Raw genomic sequence first — 19,601 nt, 5'->3', positions numbered from 1 at the left:
CTCACTGATTTGTTATGCCAGCTCAGTCATATGTCAAGTTTTTACATATTTATGGGTCTGTTTCTGGGCTGTTTTATTCCATTAATGTTTTTTCCACTACAGAGCTAGTTCCTCACTGTTTTAATTATAGCTTTATAAGGAGACTTAAGACAGAAGCATCCCACTACACACACACACACCACACCAGTTTTATTTTTCAAAAGTGACTAGACCATATTTTTACGCAGAGGAACGACATGATCTGACTCATATTTTTAAAAAGGACTACCCTGACTGTTGTGCAAAGAATAATAATGACATCAGAGAGAGGGGAAAAAATTGCTAGAACTATGTCCTTGAATAGATGAAAGTGGATGACAACCAGTGGAAATAGGAAGGATTAGCTTTGTAGATCAGCATGCAAAGTCCATCCATGGTGATAAAGGCAGAATCTATGCCTGCAGATGTGTGGTGATGGGAATTTGGAAATTCTCTCCCGATTGCTTTAATCTTCTCAGTGAAGTCATCAGTTATGAGTGAAATGTTGAAGGTTTAAGAAGAAAGCAAATGGTATAGAATCACTGTTTGAGGGGAATAGGAAAATAAATGACTGCCTGGAGGAATTACGGGTCCAGCTGAGATTTGTGGTCATTGATTTAAGTGAGAACGATGAACATGGCTGTGTGTCTACCAGCCACATACAGTGGTAGTGAGTTGGACTCAGTCAGGATTCTGGGTTTGCTAATTAAGGAAATAAAACGAAAGATGGTAAAGGAGTTGAAAAGAGTGATTATAATGGTGGGCAAGCCGTCTAATCCAGGTAAAGAAGGGAGTGAAGACAAGTGAGTGAAAACCCTGAAAAGTGATAGGATTGATGGACTGGAAGGTCTGTGGGGTCAAAGGAATGTTGGGGTCTGTATACTAGGGAAAGAGAAGATGGAAAGCAGACGAAGAGAGTGGGATGCATGAAACTCATGTTATGAGAAGGTTTCCATTATTGGCAATTATACGGTCAAAGCTACAAGTGAGGCTGGCTTTATGGCATGCAACCTTATGCAGCCACACAGGGCCTGACTCAGAGAGCCTTGTACTTGGTTATCAACCAAGTACTTGTACTGCTGTTACCATCCCCAAATTCTTAATAACTTTTAAACAGGGACCCTAAATTTTCCTTTTTCTCTGGGCCCCACAAATTATGAGCCAATCCTAGTGATGAGCATGGGAATGAGTGGGCAATGTAGGGGAAGACAGGATTATTGGAGGAGGTGGGTTCAAGGAATGGAGAAATTGGGGTGTTAAAGAATAGTCATCTTGTGAATTGAAATTGCCAACAATTTAGATAGGCATAGTACTGAAGGCAGTGACAGTGAGCGAGGAGCTAGAACCTAGAGAAATGAAAGACAATAACCCAGAGTTCAGGAGTGGTCATCAATAGAGACCTTTCGATTGGGCAGTAGGTGATATAATCTACACGAAACTCAAAGCTAGAGTTTGGAGACAGGAAACGACACTGAGATGCTACAGAAGCAAGACCTCTGGCCTCTCATCCAGGCCTGCAAGGAGAGGTTATGCAGGTAACAGCAGCATCCCTTTAGTGGAGTCCCAGAGAAGCAGGGTCCTTGGGACAGAGACTTTGCCAAAAAATGTCCGTCTAGCCAAGGCTATGGTTTTTCCAGTAGTTATGTATAGATGTGAGAGTGGGACTATAAAGAAAGCTGAGCACCAAAGAATTGATGCTTTTGAACTGTGGTGTTGGAGAAGACTCTTGAGAGTCCCTTGGACTGCAAGGAGATCCAACCAGTCCATCGTTAAGGAGATCAGTCCTGCGTGTTCATTGGAAGGACTGATGTTGAAGCTGAAGCTCCAATACTTTGGCCACCTGATGCGAAGAGGTGACTCACTTGAAAAGACCCTGATGCTGGGAAAGATTGAAGGCAGGAGGAGAAGGGGATGACAGAGGATGAGATGGTTGGATGGCATCACTGACTCAATGGACATGAGTTTGGGTGAACTCTGGGAGTTGGTGATGGACAGGGAGGCCTGGAGTTCTGTGGTCCATGGGGTTGCAAAGAGTCAGACATGACTGAGCAACTGAACTGAACTGGCTGGGACAGAGACAGTGTGTCCAGGTGTCCTTGGAGCAAGAGGGTGACAGGGATGGTCAGAGAAGAGGTTGAAGATAGAGGAGAATTTGATGATGGCAGACCCTGAGCACTAGAGAACACAGGAAGGATTTCATGGCTGGGAAGAAGGGGAAACAATAAGGCTGCACAAAGCCTTGCAGGATTAGGACACAGGGGGATAGACAACATGCGAGACTGGGATTCCTGCAATGACTAACAACAGGGATAGAGGACATGATGAGATGAGCTGAATGGATTCCAGGTGAGGGTGGAGGGAAGCCTGTGAGTGCTGGAGGATAAAGATGACTCCCTTGTCACCATGGTGAGGGGGGCAGAAGGCACCAGGGTCTTTTTACCTGTCTTAAGTGTAGATGCACGCTGAAAAATCATGTATCTTTTTTTAAAGTTTTATAAATGTCATCTATAAAGTAATAATTAGAATAGGCATTAAAACAAGTTTTTATGTTGACCCAATAATATTGTGGGCTTTCTAGATGGCTCAGATGGTAAAGAATCTGCCTGCAATGTGCAGGAGACCTGGGTTTGATCCCTGAGTTGGGAAGATCCCCTGGATAAAGGAATGGCAACATCCAGTATTCTTTCCTGGAGAATCCCAAGGACAGAGGAGCCTGGTGGGCTACAGTCCATGGGGTTGCAAAGAGTTGGACATGACTGAGCAACTAACACTAATAATATTGCAGCCATATGAAGTAGATACTAACCTCAATGCTCTGTAATCTCTTACAGTGCTTTTTTTGGATAAACATTTCAAAATAAATGCATATTGGTATTACAAGGTCAATAAATCAATTTCTTCTAAAGTTTTGCTGCAATTTGGTTTATTATTTCATTAAAAGTGCTTTGCAAAGAGTAAGACTATATCTGAGCAATGTCTGTCTTTCTAACTTGATAGTTAATATATGGCTTTTGGACTAATTAACACAGAACCTCCTTTTGTTTTATTCTTTCAAACTCCTCTAGTAAATATTTTCTTAGACTGATAATACAACAATTAACTAAAAATACAGTCATCTATTTAAGAATTTAATTTAGGCCATATGATAAATGAGTTTCAAGAAATCATGTGATCAACCAAAAGCAGTGTATGAACCTTGTTTGAATCCTGATTTGAACAAGATATCTGTGAAAAGATATTTGTGGGACCTCTTCCCAAGCAGTGGAATACTTTAATATGTCACATATAGACAAGGTTTCATGTAAAAGGTTTTGTTGCTTATGTCATTCGGAGACACCCACTAGCTTATTCTGGCCTCAGGAAACACCACAAAAAGGATTGGGATTTGAAGTCAGTTAAAGCTTCCAGACAATTGGCAATGAACTGTAAGCAACTATCTGCCTTCCCAATTCAGTTGAAAGATGAGTCATCTGATTCCTTGGCGTGGGTGCAAGTGAAGGGGTGAGGAGCGATGAATCAGATCATTTGAATCTCATGTTAATGTTTTTGATCCTCATTTTTTACATTTTAATATTTCTTGGGAATCAGAACATAGGTAACAACTGAGAGAGGCATTTAAGGGATGCATTTTTTTCTCTTCAAAAGCTGTTATTAAATTGATATGGTATCCTACAATTGATGGCATCTGGGAATTGAAGAAATATTGTAATGTATGCTATTTCTCGCTCTGGAAATTGTTCAGTTGGGTCTGTTATCTAAATTCTAGATAGATTACTCATCTAGTGGCTCCTGGTCCAATGAAGAATAAGAGCCCAACACACCACTTCCTTGCACATAATTCCTAACCTTCTCTATTTTAGTTACATTAACTGTCTGTAATGAGATAAATGACATTTCAATTAATAAACAACACAGGAATGGCTCAATGGTATTTTGCATAGTGTTTCAAGTAAGTGCTAAGTGAAAAAATTAGAGAGAAATACCAAGACAATGAAAATTCTAAATTTTCTCTCCTTATTCCCTTTGCTACAGCCCAGATTTCCATCAGAATAAAAAACCTCTCTTTCAAATTCCCACAGATGAGAAAGCCTGAAATGATCAGTTTCTTTTTGGGATTCTAGAATGACAAAGGCATTGCACACAAAATACAGTGATAGATGTTACCTGGATTTGCATATAAGAACATTGTGATTCACAGAGTCATCTTTCCACAGGTTCAAAAATTTTGTCTACACATACCGAATCTTCAAAGAGAAACATGGGTATTACAACATACAGGTAAGGACATATAAGAACTCCTGTAACAAAAACAACAAAAGCTGGGGGAGAAGAACCTGAAAACATCTCTGAGATGTGGCCATGTGGAGGCATTCTGCATTGGGAAGCACTGTGTAGAGCTGGAGTCAGATCAGCAGTTAACCTGGTCTTCCTTTAAGAGAAATAGGGACACACTAGAGTTGGGTTCAATTTTTTTTTGTAAAAAAACAAACAAGGCTGTTTTCAAAAATGTGAGGCACAGAGTTCCTCCAGGGTCAAATACACCAACCTGAACCCTATGTGAGCCTGCTGTCAAATCAGAAGACTAAACGGTAGGCCGGGTGCAAAGGGAAAGCGGGGAGAGCTCCGAATGTTAGGGAGTCGGGGGATGTGCCATACCTGGATGAAAATACAAAAGGAAGCGTCGGTTATCTGGCAATTTTGGGGATTTTGTTAATGTGTCTGGTTTACTGAGCGCTGAGCAGAAAAAACCTTTTTTCTTTCGAAGTTACTTCTCTGGCAGCAAGTAGAGTATAATGAATGTCATTGAATCTTTAATTGTTACCATAAGTAGTACATAATCTGAAATAATCTTTCTGAAATACTTGCAAAATGGTTAAGCAGATTTTTTACTTCAAGAATTCTCAGAATCTTTGATATGCTAATGTGCCCTGTGACTATCTGAGATTTGAATATACAATGATCCCCAGATACACACACACACACACATATAATTTATTCTTTGAAACAAAGGACATTGTTGAGGCAATTGACAAACTTTTGAATAAGATCTATAGATTAGTAAACAGTATCATATCAAGATTAACTTCCTCATTTTAGTCTGGTTATGTAATATTCTTGCTTTTTAGGAAGTAGGAAGTATTTAGGTTAAAGGGATGTCATGTCAGTAACTTTCATATATTTTTTTTTTAAAAAGGATAAATATATGTACATTTGTATATTTAGGAAGTGAGAGGATGAAAGGCAAATACAATAAAATGCTAACCTTTGGGGTGCAGCTGAAGGATATACATGGAAATTTAAAGAACATTTTTGAAACTTTTAAAGCAACTCATTTTAAAACATTTCTTTCTTTGTTGTGCATATTTTGGGAAATTCTGGATAATTCCTTAACACCCCATTTTGTCTCTTGTCTGGACAAAACAGAGAGGCATCCGCATCTGTTGTAACAGACACAGGGGTGTTTCATGAGAAGCAGCTCTAAATTAGGGCCAGTGCTAGATGCTGCCTTGGGCTGACCCAACAGCCTTTCGTGAAGCTGACTTCCATCTCAGCCTGAGGTTGACACACTGCAGGTCCCAGAGCTTTCCCATCACCACCCCTCTCTGCAGACCAACACCTTGGCCCTCTGAGAACCACAGTGATCATCAAGAGACACAACTACATAAGAACTGAGGAAGCTTTTGTGTTTTTAAATTATTTCTGTAAGATTATAGTAGAGGGGCTTCCCAGGAGGTCAGGTGGTTAAGACATTGCCTTCCAACGCAGGCAGTGCATGTGTGACCCCTGGTTGAGGGACTAAAATCCCGTATGCTTCATGGCCAAACGCCAAAACATAAAACAGATGCAATATTGTAACAAATCCAATAAAAACTTTACAAATGGTCCACATCAAAAAAAAAAGTGAAAGCATTATTTTTTTTAAAAAAATGACTAGGAAGTTGTACTTTGCTTATAGCTGGCAAACAGAAAACAACTGTTCATAATTTTACCTGAATCATGCTGACATTTCCATTTTCAATTTAAATCCAGACATTTTGGTCTTATTTTCCTCTCACGGAGGTTCTGAATTCTAGTATGTAGGCTTTTGTGGGGTTGTTTTTTTTTTTTTTTTTTTTTTTTGGCTATGTGGCTTGGGAGATCTTAATTCCTTGATCAGGGATTGAACCCAGGACCAGGCAGGGACAGCACCAATTCCTAACCCTGAACCACAATCAAGTATAGAAATTGCATATTTTGCATTTCCCATTGAAGTCCGCAGGCATTAGTCGCTTACACACTCACATAAGCTCTTAGAGGGGTTAGCCTCCACAGGGTACCTCCAACAGCTGCCCCCAAATTGCCATGGATGGGAACTCACTCAATACTGCAGACTCACTCAATACCCAGACCCTTGATTGTTAATCGTCTTAACTCGCAGTAGCTCAAGCCAGAGCTCTGTTTTTAAAGGGAAGGTTTCTGTGTTTTGTGTGTGGTGTGCGCTCCCACACATGAGATGCCAGCCACATGTTTTCAGTTCGCGGCTCAGAGGCAGCCCTGAAAACCACTGTTGTGAGAAGTGTCACCTCTCACACATAGTTACATGGTGATGAGTGCTCTCCTTCTTGCATTTTTGCAGACCGTGGAAGGTGTTAAACGAGAGATCTTTCCAAATCTAAAGGAACTGATCTCCAAGTTTGAAAAGCCAAATCAAGGACTGGTGTTTCACCTTGTAAAGCCAATAAAGAGAACCAGATCCTCCCTGAGATGGAGAAGATCGAAGATAGAGTTGGATGGTATTTATGGTAAAAACTTTCCTAGGGGGGCCAGACAAGAGCCTTAGTCCCACTTCTACTACTGCCCTACTGGGTAGAATCCATACAGATAACTGCTCCTTTCTATGATGTTAGCTCTAAAAAACTTCATCCTGCGAGCAGCATTTTCTATCTTGGGGAGCAGAGCCTTCATGCTTCTGGTGGTGGCAAATGCACAGAGCGCTCTGTGCTCGGGCAGCCCAGGGGGAAGAGGGTTCCTGGGAATTCCGTGAGCCGACTTCAAACTCACCCTGTGACCTTGTGTCAATCACATATTTGGGAAGAGATGGCCAAAAAGCAGAATTTTCAACTGAGAAAATTGCTTCAACTTCCTTCTCCAAGCCTCATCCTGTTACATTTTGTTCAATATTTGCTAAGCATTCATTTATGTAATGTTAGTGGACAAATGGGGCTTCCCCGGTGGTGCTAGTGGTAAAGAACCTGCCTGCCATTGCAGGAGACGTAAGAGATGTGGGTTTGATCCCCAGATCTGTAAGATTCCATGGAGGAAGGCATGATGACCCACTCCAGTGTTCTTGCCTGGAGAATCCCGGGAACAGAGGAGCCTGGCAGGCAACAGTCCATGGGGTGGCACAGAGTCAGACACGACTGGAGTGCCTTAGCAGGGAGCAGGGGCTAATTATTTCAGATACACCCCAAGAGTTATTAAGCCATGGTGGGAAATGAGATTGCAGAGGATCAGTAAATCTGAGTGCACAGGATCCAGGTCCTATCCCAAGCAACTACTCTTGTGTACACCCCTTGAAATCTGTTCGCAGAAAAGAATCTTGTATCAGTCACAACATAGTTGGAACTTAGCTCAGACTTCCTGAGACATTTACAGTTTAACCCTGTTTTCTCAAGGTGGGATGCATGGTCAGAGCCCCATTCAAAGGACTTCAGTCCTCAGTGGGCAGGTGACTCATTGGGAGCAACGTGCTAGCTAGGGAGCACGGTGGGGAACAGAGGGTTCCGAGAAGTCTGCAGTCACCCCACACCCACTGTACTCTGCCTACAGGCATGCTGACCTTTAGACTGCCCGAGCAAGCTTCTTGCCTCCCCAAGACTAGGCACATTTTTTTTAATTATAAGAAAACAGCCCTCCTCTCCCATTGTTTCTCTGTTCCCCTGCCCCAGGCAGAGGCGTGTGTACCCTGTCACAGAGTTGCTTGCTATAGTTGCTGCTGATGTGGTCCCATGGCCATTTTCTACCATAACTTACAGAAAAAAATAAAAATACAAAGAACAAAAGGGGGGCAGAGGAGAAAACTAGGAACGTACCTGTGCTACAGTCCTTAGCAAACCCTGATGAACTGCTCGGGTGCTTGAGGGCGGCGGTGGTATTTGTCTCAGGGATAGTAAAATAACCACAAATCCCAAGAGGAGAACCCTTTGGAGTTCATTCCAAGAATTGAGCGAGAGTCTCGCCACACCAGTTGTCCAAGCTCAGGCAGCCTTGGCAGGACGAGCTCCCAAGTCCTCAGCCATCGAGGGGGAAGGAACTTCCTCTGACCTGCTCATCTTCTGCCCCATCCCCGTGGCCACCTCAGAACAAGCCTCTGGTGTTCCCACGCTCAGAGGGCACAGGTTCTCTGCTGCTGAGTGGAGGCGTCTGGTGCTGGAAACTGATACTTGACTTATAAACAGGCCCCCTATTTTGCCAGGAGAGCTCCCTGTGGTACCCCAGCCCTTGAAGATGCTGATGTGGCATCAAGACCGCCCTGTGCCTGGGCAGTGGGCTTCTTTCCTGCGAGAGGTATTGGTCAGGGTGACTCCTGGGTGGGGAGCCTCACGGCTGATCTCCTTGTCTCCCCAGAGAACGATGCCAGTGACTATGTGGATGTCCTGCCTTGAAGGTATGGAGACTGGATGAAGCACTTATAGAAGAGATGGGTGACAGCTCTCGCCAGTGATCCTGCTTCTCCTGCAGGTGGGGGTCTGGAAGACCAAACTCTACGGGACAATTTAGACTCTCCTGGTCTGAGTGACTGAAGATGTTTTGTTCATCAGCCTCAGAGAAATCAGTCCCCTTGCCCTGCCTCCCCATGCATACAACACGAGGGGCTTCAAAACCCCATTCCCCCTCCCACTGTTCTTTCTTGGAATACGACTGCCTGAACCTATTCTCTGACTTGTTAAAGGTGCTACCAGCACAACACAGTTGACGTCTGGTCATCTTTCGACCAGGTGACCAGAGGGGAGAGAAGACAGCGCTGGTGTCTACTTTGGAGCCTGAGTTCCAGTCATGACAATGTGGCTGCAGACAAACCTCTTCCTCTTTCTAGGTCTCTGTTCCTTCATCTAAAAAACAATTGGCTGGGCAGAGGGCAGACAACAGCCCGGCCTCCCTGCTGAGGCTGGTTGAGGCAAGTGGCGTTGGGGGGCTCCTGAGTTATGGACCTGTATACCGGACCTCAGACTCCCAAAACAGCCCACACAGGCTCTGCACCTGCCCATGCTGGTCTTGGTGATGGGGGGGAGCCCAGACTCACTCATGCACCCTTCTCCCCCGAGCCTGGGCGACCCGCCTCCTTTCTGATCTCGATCCCTGCCAAACGTTGCCCTGGAGACACTTCCTCTTTGATTCTGCCTCATTTCATTTATGCACTAACCACTTCAACAGCGGCAATGCGGTTCTGCATTGTGACATACGTGGGGATTTTGAAGGTGTGTTTCCTGATTCTGACTAGGCTTTAAAGTGTGGTTGAGTCTCCCCATGAATCCTCCACAGCGCACAGAAATGCATGATGCACAAAACTGTGACCCATTGAGAGACATTACTGACTAGGAGCCCATTCCCGAAGGGTTTGTCACCTTGGTTCTAAGGCCCTTTGTATTTTTCTGCTAGTTCTAAATTTTAAATTAAAGACCTGCTTAGTGTGGAATGTACCACATGCTATGCCCATTCTCTGATCCATCTTCAAACCTTAGTGATTCATTTCACCCCACTGACATTACCTTTTAAAGTTATTAAAAAGAGGAACTTGGAATTCTGGGAAACAAGAATAGACATTTTGGTTGGAACCCCAAAAGCATGAGCCATTCTGACTTCCTGGGTCACAGCAAACCATAGTAGAGAAGAAGGGAACTGCAGGAGTCACGTCAGCATCCTTCTGGTTGGTTCAGTAAAGGACACCAGAAGCAAACCTGCTCTCCAGGGTTCGGGCCTGGGTCTTTGATTCATTCTGCATGGTACAAAGAAGCAGGTTCCAGTTATCTGGGACTGCAGCAATCCTTGGCACAGAAAACATGGTCAGTGGCAATTTCCTGAATAAATCAATATATATGAAATGTGATCACTCATTCTGGATAGCAAAGATTTGTTTGAACTCTATACATCTCAAAATCAAGTAGAACATGATTATTACTTCAAAATCTTTCCATTATAACTCTCATAGAAGTGATTTCCTTTTTTCCTGAGCATCTATGCATAGCACCTTACGAGAAGCTTGATCCCTGGTGGAATTTCAGCCATATTTCTCAAACGAGCAAGCCACATTTAATAGTGGTTATGGATGTCATTGCATATTTCCCTGAAACTTAGAAGACCCTGAACAGGTCATATGAAGAACAGCTGAAAGATCTGAGTATGTGGGACTGGAAGGGGGAAGACAATAAACTACAGCAGCTGTTTCAATGTTGGCAGTGCCATTCTATGAAAGAGGGTGAACAGAAGATTCACTGGGTATGATGCCAGACAGAAGAACTCAGACCAGTGGCTGGGTGTTTACAGGAGGGCAGTGTTAGCCAAACGTAGGAAGAACTCAATGTCGGAAGAACTCGGAGCTGACTGGAGCTATCCTACATTCAAACAGTCCCCCGCCTTCTGGGGTCCAAATGATTTAGTTACGGAGAGTTGAATTAATCACGTTATTTAACTCTTAACTCATTATCACTGTCCATCCATATAAGACACATTCATTTTTCTTCCCTTCATCCCTCATTCCCGTTCCGATGGAACCAGCTCCGTACCATGCCCTTGTATCTATAGGCATCCCTGGGGGCTCAGATGGTAAAGAATCTGCCTGCAATGGCAGGAGACCCAGGTTCAATCCCTGGATCAGGAAGACTCCCTGGAGAAGGAAATGGCTACCCACTCCAGTATTCTCGCCTGGAGAATTCCATGGATATAGGAGCCTGGCGGGTTACAGTCCATGGGGTCACAAAGAGTCAGACACGGCTAAGCAACTAACACTTTTTTTCACTTTACTTAACATGTATGCACTCTCGTAGAATGTACAGATTTGGTTGAGACTGTATATCTCTTATATTTACATACATGATATAGTGCTATTGCTCCAATTGTTATTACTTTTTTTTCACTCGATATTATGATTAGTTCTATTCCTTACTATTGAGTGTACATCTAACCCAGTGCCTCTAACTAATGCATGGCATTCCACAGCATGCATCCATCACATTTTGTTTTCTCATCTCTCTAGAGGCAGACATCTAACTTGGTTCCAACTCCCTGCTACTACGACAACACTGTAATGAACAGCCTCTCTTTATGGACATGTAAGAGGCTTCCTCTGGACTATATGGGTGGGTCACAAAGTGTATTCAGATTTAATTACGGTATAATCAAGCCCATTAAGTGCTTTTTTGCTTGCTTTGTGATTTTTGATCCCTGTTTTACGAGCTCTTCCCTACTCCAAGCGTCTACTGGCCTTATACTTTTACCTTCTACGCTAAGGGTTTTAACGACGGCAGGGACTTTTGCCTTTTTCAGTGGCATATATCCAGTGTTAGAAAAGTCCTTCACTCCTAGTAGATGCTCAATAAATATTTATTGAGTAAAGGATGAATCTGGGGTTCACCTTTGTCCATGGTGACAGGTAAGAATCCAACTTTGTATTTTTCCATATATATTGAAGTAGTCTTCTGATTTCTTCCTGCTTAGTAATCCATTTTCCCTCCTCCAGTTTATGGTTTATGGTTTCTTCTTTATAGCACAACTGATCTAATACTCTGGCTTTGTAGTTGTCTGTTAGGATAAGCACTCACTTTTAAAAATCATTTTAGCTATTTGTGGACCTTGATTCCTCCACAGACATTTTAGAATAAATAAGTTTCTCAAAACATCTTGCTGGAATTTTGAGTAAACTTGCAGTTGGGGGAGAACTGAAATTCTTGTGATGTTTTCCCATGTATAAAATGCTACTCTATTTATTCATGCCAGCTTTTTTGCTCTTTAATGAAATCATAAATTTTCAATGTGGAAGTATTGTAAATTCTGTTAGGTTAATTCCTATTTTTAGTTGTTATAACTTTAAGTCATATATTTTATTACATTTCTAATAGACTATGACAGTAGCAAACTATTTATGCTCTTGTTAGATGTCCTGGTTTATCTGTTGATTCTACTGTAAATTAAACTATAAATTCTATATAAATGATTTTGTCAACTACAAATGATAGCATTTTGTTCTCCTTCCTTTCAACACTTAATGTATTTTATATGTTTACTTGATTGGCTAGGACCTCTAGTATACATTAAATACCAATCAGAATGTGAGCATTCTTGTGTTGTTCCCATATTGTAAGAAATACTTAGTCATCTTCTCCATTTATGCACAATGTTTGTTGTAGCCTTTAAGAAGGCTACTTTAGTTTTATCAGAAATGTTTTGAAATTTAAGTGATTTGCTTCTGTATCTACAGAGATATCTACCACATTCCTTTAATCCTCATTCCATCATAAAGGTAAATTACATTAAATTCTTAACATTATATCCTGCTTGTATTGCTTAACTTGATTATTTTACATTATTTTTAATAAATTGTTGGATTTGGTAAGTTATTTCATTTAAGATTTTTGTATTAAAACTTGTAAACCAAACAGAACCATAGTTTGTTGAATCGTGGTTATGCTAACCATGCAGAGTGGGTGAAGCAGTCTTTATCTTTTTCTATTTTTTTACAACAGCTTTTTAAGGAAAAGTCTATGTGTAGTTTGAAAGCTCATTAATACACTTACAAGAGTGAGTTTGAAGCTCTGAAGGATACGGCATCTTTTACATCTTTAAATACTGGGTTACAGAAAAGTTCATCAGGGTTTTTAGGAAAACACCCGAACAAACACTTTGGTCAAAACAGTATCTTTAATGTTCAATGGTTTATTCAATTATCTTGCCAAATTTGGCATTCTTTGTTTTTCCAGAAATTTTATAAATTTTGTCTAAGTTTTCTAAATTGTTGGCATATAGTTAATATTATTATTATTCTTTAAAACACATTGTGACCGTCATTATATCTTCTTCTTCACTATGTATTTTATTTGCATCTTACTCTTTTTACCAATCAGTTTTATGCATCTTAATTGTCTTTTTAAAGTCAGCTTTTAGTTTTAATTTTGTTACTGTTTTTTAGATTGGTATTCTATATTTCACTGATTTTTATCACCATTTTTCAGCTTATCTGGCTTATCTTCAATATTTATTGTTTTGTAATAAATGCATCTAAAAGCTATGAATTTATCTCATAGTACTACTTGACCTGTACCCCACAAATTTTAGCATGGTTTTTATTGCTGTTCAGGTCAAAGTATTTTTAATCGAAGAGAATAGTAGTTTGTAATTTTTTCAAACATGTACTTTAGCTTTCACTTGAGTATAGATTGCAAACTATATAGTATTAAATTTAACATAATTTGACTTGATTTCTGAGGCTTCATTGATGACCTGGTATATGTGAACATTTCGTTAGGAAAGAGTTGTTTTTTCCATCCATTTGAAAGCTATCTTCACCAATGCCACCAATGTATTCAAGATTATAGACCATATAAGACAAATATTTTTAAATTTTTATAGATGTTCTTATTTTTCATCTATTTGATCTATCAAAGAGAAAAGTCTCTCATTTTAACCCAATATATAATAGTTTAGTTTTCTAATTATAATAATTGACATATATTATATTGACATCTTCATAGTTCAGCTATTTTGAGGTTATATTTTTAGGTGTATATATTTTTAATAACTATTTTATCTTAATTTTTTTTTAAGTGTTTCTGTTTTTCTCAAAATTTTTGCTTTTAATTATATTTTATTATACTTAAATTGCTATCTTGACTTTCTCTTCATTCATACTTTTCAATATATAATTTTCCATCTCTTTGCTTTTAAGTTTTTTCATATCTTTTGTGTTAACCCTGTCTTCTATAGACAAATATTACTGGATGTAAATTTTTCCAATTTAAGTTTTTGTCCTTTTGTTTGGTAGGTTTGATACCCTTATATTTATTATAAACTGTTCTATTTGAGTTTATTTCTGCCACTGTCATGGGCTGAATGTTTTTGGCCTCCCGATGCCACGTGTTGAAGCTCTGACCCACAGTTTGATGGTATTTGGAGGTGGGGCCTTCAGGAAGTAACTGGGTTTAGGTAAGGTGGTGGCCTCATGGGAGGTTCAGGGCCCTTGTAAGAAGAGGAAGACCAGGCACCAGAGCGCTCTCTCTACCTGCAAGCCCCAAGGAAAGGCCTTGTGAGGACATGGCAGGAAGGTGGCTGTAGGCACCGCAGGAAGCCATCCTCACCAGACACAGAATCTGCTGGCACCTTGACCCCGGACTTCCTACCCTGCAAGAAAGTCTAGTAAAATGTGCATTGTTTAACCCACTCAACCTATGGTATTGAATATTTTCTTACAGAAACCTGAGCTAAGAGAAAAATCTTACTCTATTCTTTCCATTTTCTATATATTTGTTTTCTTTTTTTTCTCCTTTAACCCTACTGATTCGAAAGCTCTATTAAAATTTTCTTTGGTGATGGTTATCCACAGCCTACTAAGAACCAGTATTTTTGCTTTTCTCTATAATTTTGTCACCTTTGTTAATCCCATCTCATTTCCTGATCTAAAATCTGAATTATTATTATCTACTCCTTTTGAGTCCCTCACCATTTATGTAACAGTAAAATTAACTGAATCAATTATTCATCCTTACTTCCTATGTACTTACAAACACATGGAACTCTTCTGAGTTCACGTCTTTTCTTACTGGAGTATTTCCTCCAAGAATATTTTCAAAGATTTATTTGAGAAATAAATCTTTGCAGTCTTATATGCTTCATAATGGGCTTCCCATGTGACCCAGCAGTAAAGAATCCACCTGCAAATGGGTCGAGAAGATCCCTTGGAGTTGGAAATGGAAACCCACTCCAGTTTTCTGGCCTGGAAGATTTCCATGGACAGAGGAGCCTGGTGAGCTACAGTCCAGGGAGTCGTAAAGAGTTGGACATGACTGAGCGGGTGAGCACACACATACTTCATAATAGTGTTTATACTCATTCACATGATAGTTGAACTGAATACACAGGCTTAGTGTCCTTTTCTTCCAACAATATCAAACATTAAGCCATTATTTTTTGTATCTAGGATTCTTATTGAGATGTCTGATGTCAACCTGATTCTCCTTTACAGCTCATCTTTTTTTTTCTGGAAATGGTAAAGGTGGTTTCTCTTTTGGACCCTACATTTTGCTATAAATGTGTCTGAGTTTTGCCTCCTCATCCTGTTTGAAGGTCTATATGCCATTGTATTAAAATTTTAATCTCTCTATACTTTTGGAGAACTCTCATTTTTTTTTTTCAAAGATTTCCTCCCCTTCTATTTTTTCTCTCCTATGGAATTCCTAGTTAAAAAAAGTGTCATCTGTTTTATTTATCCTTTCACATACTACTTGTTGAATGATCTTAGGAAACTTACAAGACTTTCCAAAAGAGATAGTACTTACCTCTTAAATGTATGTTACTTTTGTCATGAAAAAACTGTCCCTTAGAGAAACTAGCTGCCAGAAACGGCAATGCCTAAAGCCAGCCACAAGAGGTCAGACAACCACCAAGAAAACAGATACGGAGCTGAAGTTTTTGTTGTTTTAGCACTGCTATGGTAGCTACAAAAGGCGAAACATTCCTCTCATAATACTCATCTCTCATTTGAATGCTTAATCTCCAGGCTCAGTAACAGGATTAGTGCATGAGCCAGGCTTCCTTGAGTCTGCAATTTGAGATGCAGTAGAAATACTTCTGCCACTCCTGCTTGGAGTGCAATTCATAGATCATATTCATACCAACACCCTGAAGAATGGATGTTTTCCAGAGGCACCAATCAGCTCTGTCACTTACTGGCAGAGTGACTTTGGGCAAGTTGCTGAAACTCTCTAAGCCCCTGGCCAGCCTCATCTAGAAAATGGAGTTAATAAGTCTTACTGCATAGAGTTATTGTGGGAAATCAGAGACCATGCCAGGACAGGTTAATATTGAAAAACTGTAGTCCGTGCTGTTTTCTCTTTGTAAAATGAGGGATTTGGTGAATGGGTCTCTCAATTCCCACCCCACATGAATATTCAGTGTTTAATGAAATCACATTCATCCCTGGAGAAGGTCCAACTCAACAAGATGTTTCTGGGCCATGAACATTTCTGGGAAATTTTTATCAGACTGGTGTGATGGAAACAGAGAAGAACCATGTGGTGGTGGTGATGCTGTCTGCTCCTGGAATCTAAAAATCCTGGGCCTAAATGTCTAGCTCTATATTTTTATCAGTTGTAAGACTCAGGCAATCTGCTTAGTCATTACCTCAATCTAAGTGAAAGTGCTAGTCACTCAGTAGTGTCCAACTCTGTGTTACCCATGGACCATAGCCCACCAGGCTCCTCTGTCCACAGGATTTTCTGAGAGAGAAGACTGGAGTGGGTAGCCATTCCCTTCTCTAGGGGATCTTCCTGACCCAGGGATGGAACCAGCATCTCCTGTGTCTCCTGCACTTCATTGAGCCATTGGGGAAGCCCCCAATCTCAGTTTACCCGTCTATAAAATGGGGCTGAAATAACTACCTCACAAGATACAAGGATTAATGAGATCCTGTGTGTGAATTCCTTGACTGCAGTACGTTTTGTCTAGACCTAAAGAACAGGCTTAGAAGGACTTCCCTGCAGGGCTATTGAGAAAAACAAATGAGATAATGAATGTAAACTGATTAGCACAATTCCTGGCATATACAGGAACTTTGGAAATATAATAAAGCATCAATTAATAAGAAAGCCCAGAATAGTGAAGTACAACTTTTAAGAACTGGACCTGAGAGCAGCTGGAGGAGCCGCAAGACCAGAGCTGGAGTGTGACCCTTCTCAGGTCAGGCTGGACGCATGTGCCTGCTTCTGCTGGCTGCATGGGGAGGTGCCACCTGTCCAGGGGGCAGAACTGATGAAGGCTTTGGATGAAGAGAAATGAGGACACACCGGTCCACTCATCATTTCCACTTTGGAAATGGCCTCTCCCTAACCGTCCCTGCAGTGGATGTCAGGTGCGGAAATCACCTGCGGGCGAGGCCCTGGGGAGAAGCTGAAAGGAGGGGGCTGACTTATGCCTCTGCACTCAGCACTAGACTGTGCGCGCGCCTGTCCTCGGTCACTAAGTCGCGTCTAACGCTGCAACCACATGGGCTGTAGCCCACCCAGCTTCTCTGTCCATTGGCTTCTCCAAACAATAATACTGGACTGGCTGCCATTTCTTTCTCCAGGGGATCTTCCCAACACAGGGATCGAATCCACGTCTCCTGCACTGGCAGGGGGATTCTTCACCACTGAGCTACCTGGGAAGCCTGTGTGTGTATGTGCACATGTATATAAAATCTCCCAAATCAGAGGACGAGTCCTTTGACTTTAGCTCATTTCAAGGCTCTTTATCAAGCTCCTGTGATGTGCGGGGGGCTGTGCCAGGGACCAAGGAGTCAGAGATGAAGGCGACAAGGCCCTGCCCTTGTGGGGTTCCGAGACTTGTGAGAGAGCCAGCAGGAGGCAGCTCCGGCTCGCATCACATGGCAAGTGCCCACGTGGAGAAAGGCGCAGGGTGCCACCTGGGAGCGGAGGATGGGCTGGGGGTGGCGTCTGGGCAGGGATCCCAGCGGAACGGATGCCTGAGCTGAAATACGAAGGATGAATCAACATGGCATGGCAAAGTCAGAGGACAGAGAAAGGATGAGAGGGGGTGACCAGGTGGATGGACACTCTTGAACAAAGACACGGCAGTAATTCTGAGCAGTTTAGAGTGTGGGCGCTGGGACACAGATGCAGTAGTGGCAGATGGAGCCGGGAAGCTAGGCTGGGCAGGACTGCACAGAGAACCAGGGTCACCTTCTCCCATGGGTGTCCCAGAAGAGGCCCCAGCCGTGTCACATCTATACCACCTACATAACCGCTGACTGAAGAATTAGGGGGACGTGGGGAGAGGCATGGGCGGGCTGCTGCCCATGAGCACGACCTCCTCCCTCAGCTTTATCACACATCGGGTCACCTTCCAGCTGTCCTACACAGCCTCTCCAAAAGACCCAGCTCCTAGAAATACCACACCTTGACCCAGCCTACAGAGAACTGACCAGGTCTGCTGCAAAGACTTTCTGACAGCTCGTGACACAGAGAACCCAGGATTTTAATTGAGCAAGGACGGTTGAGAGTGGACCAGATAACCAGAGTGACTGGGAGGTAGAACAAGCTTGTTCTGAGTTTTCCTATCCAGCAACTGGGTCCATCAGCTGTGGGCTTAGGATGTAGGGGGAGTACATTCCCTGGCTGAATTTGCAGGGCTGGTGGAACTCCCGTCCCTCTATTGGCCCTGCAGTGGCCTGGGCCAACTGGAATCACGCCGCAGTAACCATAGGGAGATGCTGTAAGTTGCCCATGAGTCAGCCCGTGAAGCAGGCTGAACATGTGGCTCTATTTACATGCATGCTAAGTCGCTTCAGTCATGTCCCACTCTTTGCGACCCTGTGGACCCTGTAACCCGCCAGGCTCCTCTGTCCATGGGATTCTCCAGGCAAGAACACTGGAGTGGGTTGCCGGTGCCCTCCTCCAGGGGATCTTCCTGACCCAGGGATGGAACCTGCATCTCTTAGGTGTCTCCTGCATTGGCAGGCAGGTTCTTTACCACTAGCACCACCTGCTGTACTTACCCACCAGCTCAAAGGGTGGGAGTTGCATAACAACAGGAGTGTAGAGAGGTTCCTAGGCAAATACCAAGGGAACTTTAAGGCCCATGGTACTGGAAACCGCTAGACTGGTTAAATTGTGACTCGCAGAACAAAAGCTGCAGTTTGCTGTGAGGTGTGGCTTCTGGCTTTGGGTGACTTTTTTCTTTTTTGTCTTTTCCAAGAGTGAAACACTGGCAGTGTTTCCCACCCCAAAACAGATTCCTCGGGTACCTCCCACGGGAAAGTAGCCTGGTGTGTCTGAGTTGGTCCCTAAACATTTCCCCTAGCCGGCTCCCCTGTCTGTGTGGCAGTAACCGAGTGATTTGCTCCGTGGGGTACAGCTTGCCTAGGCTCCCTTGAGCTGCACTATTTATCATGGCAGCAGCTGGAAATAAGCTGGACACAAAGAGGATTTGTGTCTCTGGGTGTCGGGCCCTAGATACGAACGCGGAGGAATTTTTTCATTAGTGGGAAGTCAGAGGAGGGGACTCCAGGCTTTCATCACACGCCCCAGTGCAAACGGCAGCAGGGAGGAGGGCACCCTGGAGGGGGAAGTCCCCGAAGGTGCTTCACTGGACGACTGAAATGAAGGTTTCCAGAGTGGATTTCCTTGGGAGAGATGAATGACACTAAATGTTGTCTGCACTCACGAAGCTGTTTAGGGGAGGTGGGGATTCTTCTATGAGAGCCGAGTTTCTTTGTGTGGAATTAATTACTTGTTCCCACTCAGAAGGGAGCCACAACGGGGCGTGGGGAGCTCCGGAATGGGGCACCTCAAGCCGAGTGGCAGGCACGGCAGGGGCAACGCTGAGGGAAGCCCAGGGAA

General features: G+C 42.6%; 1 protein-coding gene across 2 annotated transcripts in view; it reads left to right on the top strand.

Annotated features, from left to right (window-relative positions):
- Window positions 1-14,432, top strand: part of SH2D1B (SH2 domain containing 1B) — a 29,755-nt gene extending 15,323 nt beyond the window's left edge. The window contains exons 2-4 of one of the 2 annotated variants that reach the window (XM_020875035.2): window positions 4,233-4,296; window positions 6,635-6,800; window positions 8,626-14,432. In XM_020875035.2, the coding sequence (XP_020730694.2) occupies window positions 4,233-4,296; window positions 6,635-6,800; window positions 8,626-8,663 (268 nt within the window). In that variant the 3' untranslated portion in view covers window positions 8,664-14,432. The remainder of the gene's footprint in view (window positions 1-4,232; window positions 4,297-6,634; window positions 6,801-8,625) is intronic. The other variant, XM_020875036.2, reaches the window with a different exon arrangement.
- Window positions 14,433-19,601: the final 5,169 nt, after the last annotated feature.

The sequence above is a fragment of the Odocoileus virginianus genome, chromosome 5 (genome assembly GCF_023699985.2).
Source record: "Odocoileus virginianus isolate 20LAN1187 ecotype Illinois chromosome 5, Ovbor_1.2, whole genome shotgun sequence".
Lineage (NCBI taxonomy): Eukaryota > Metazoa > Chordata > Mammalia > Artiodactyla > Cervidae > Odocoileus > Odocoileus virginianus.
This window is presented reverse-complemented; position numbering and strand designations above follow the sequence as displayed.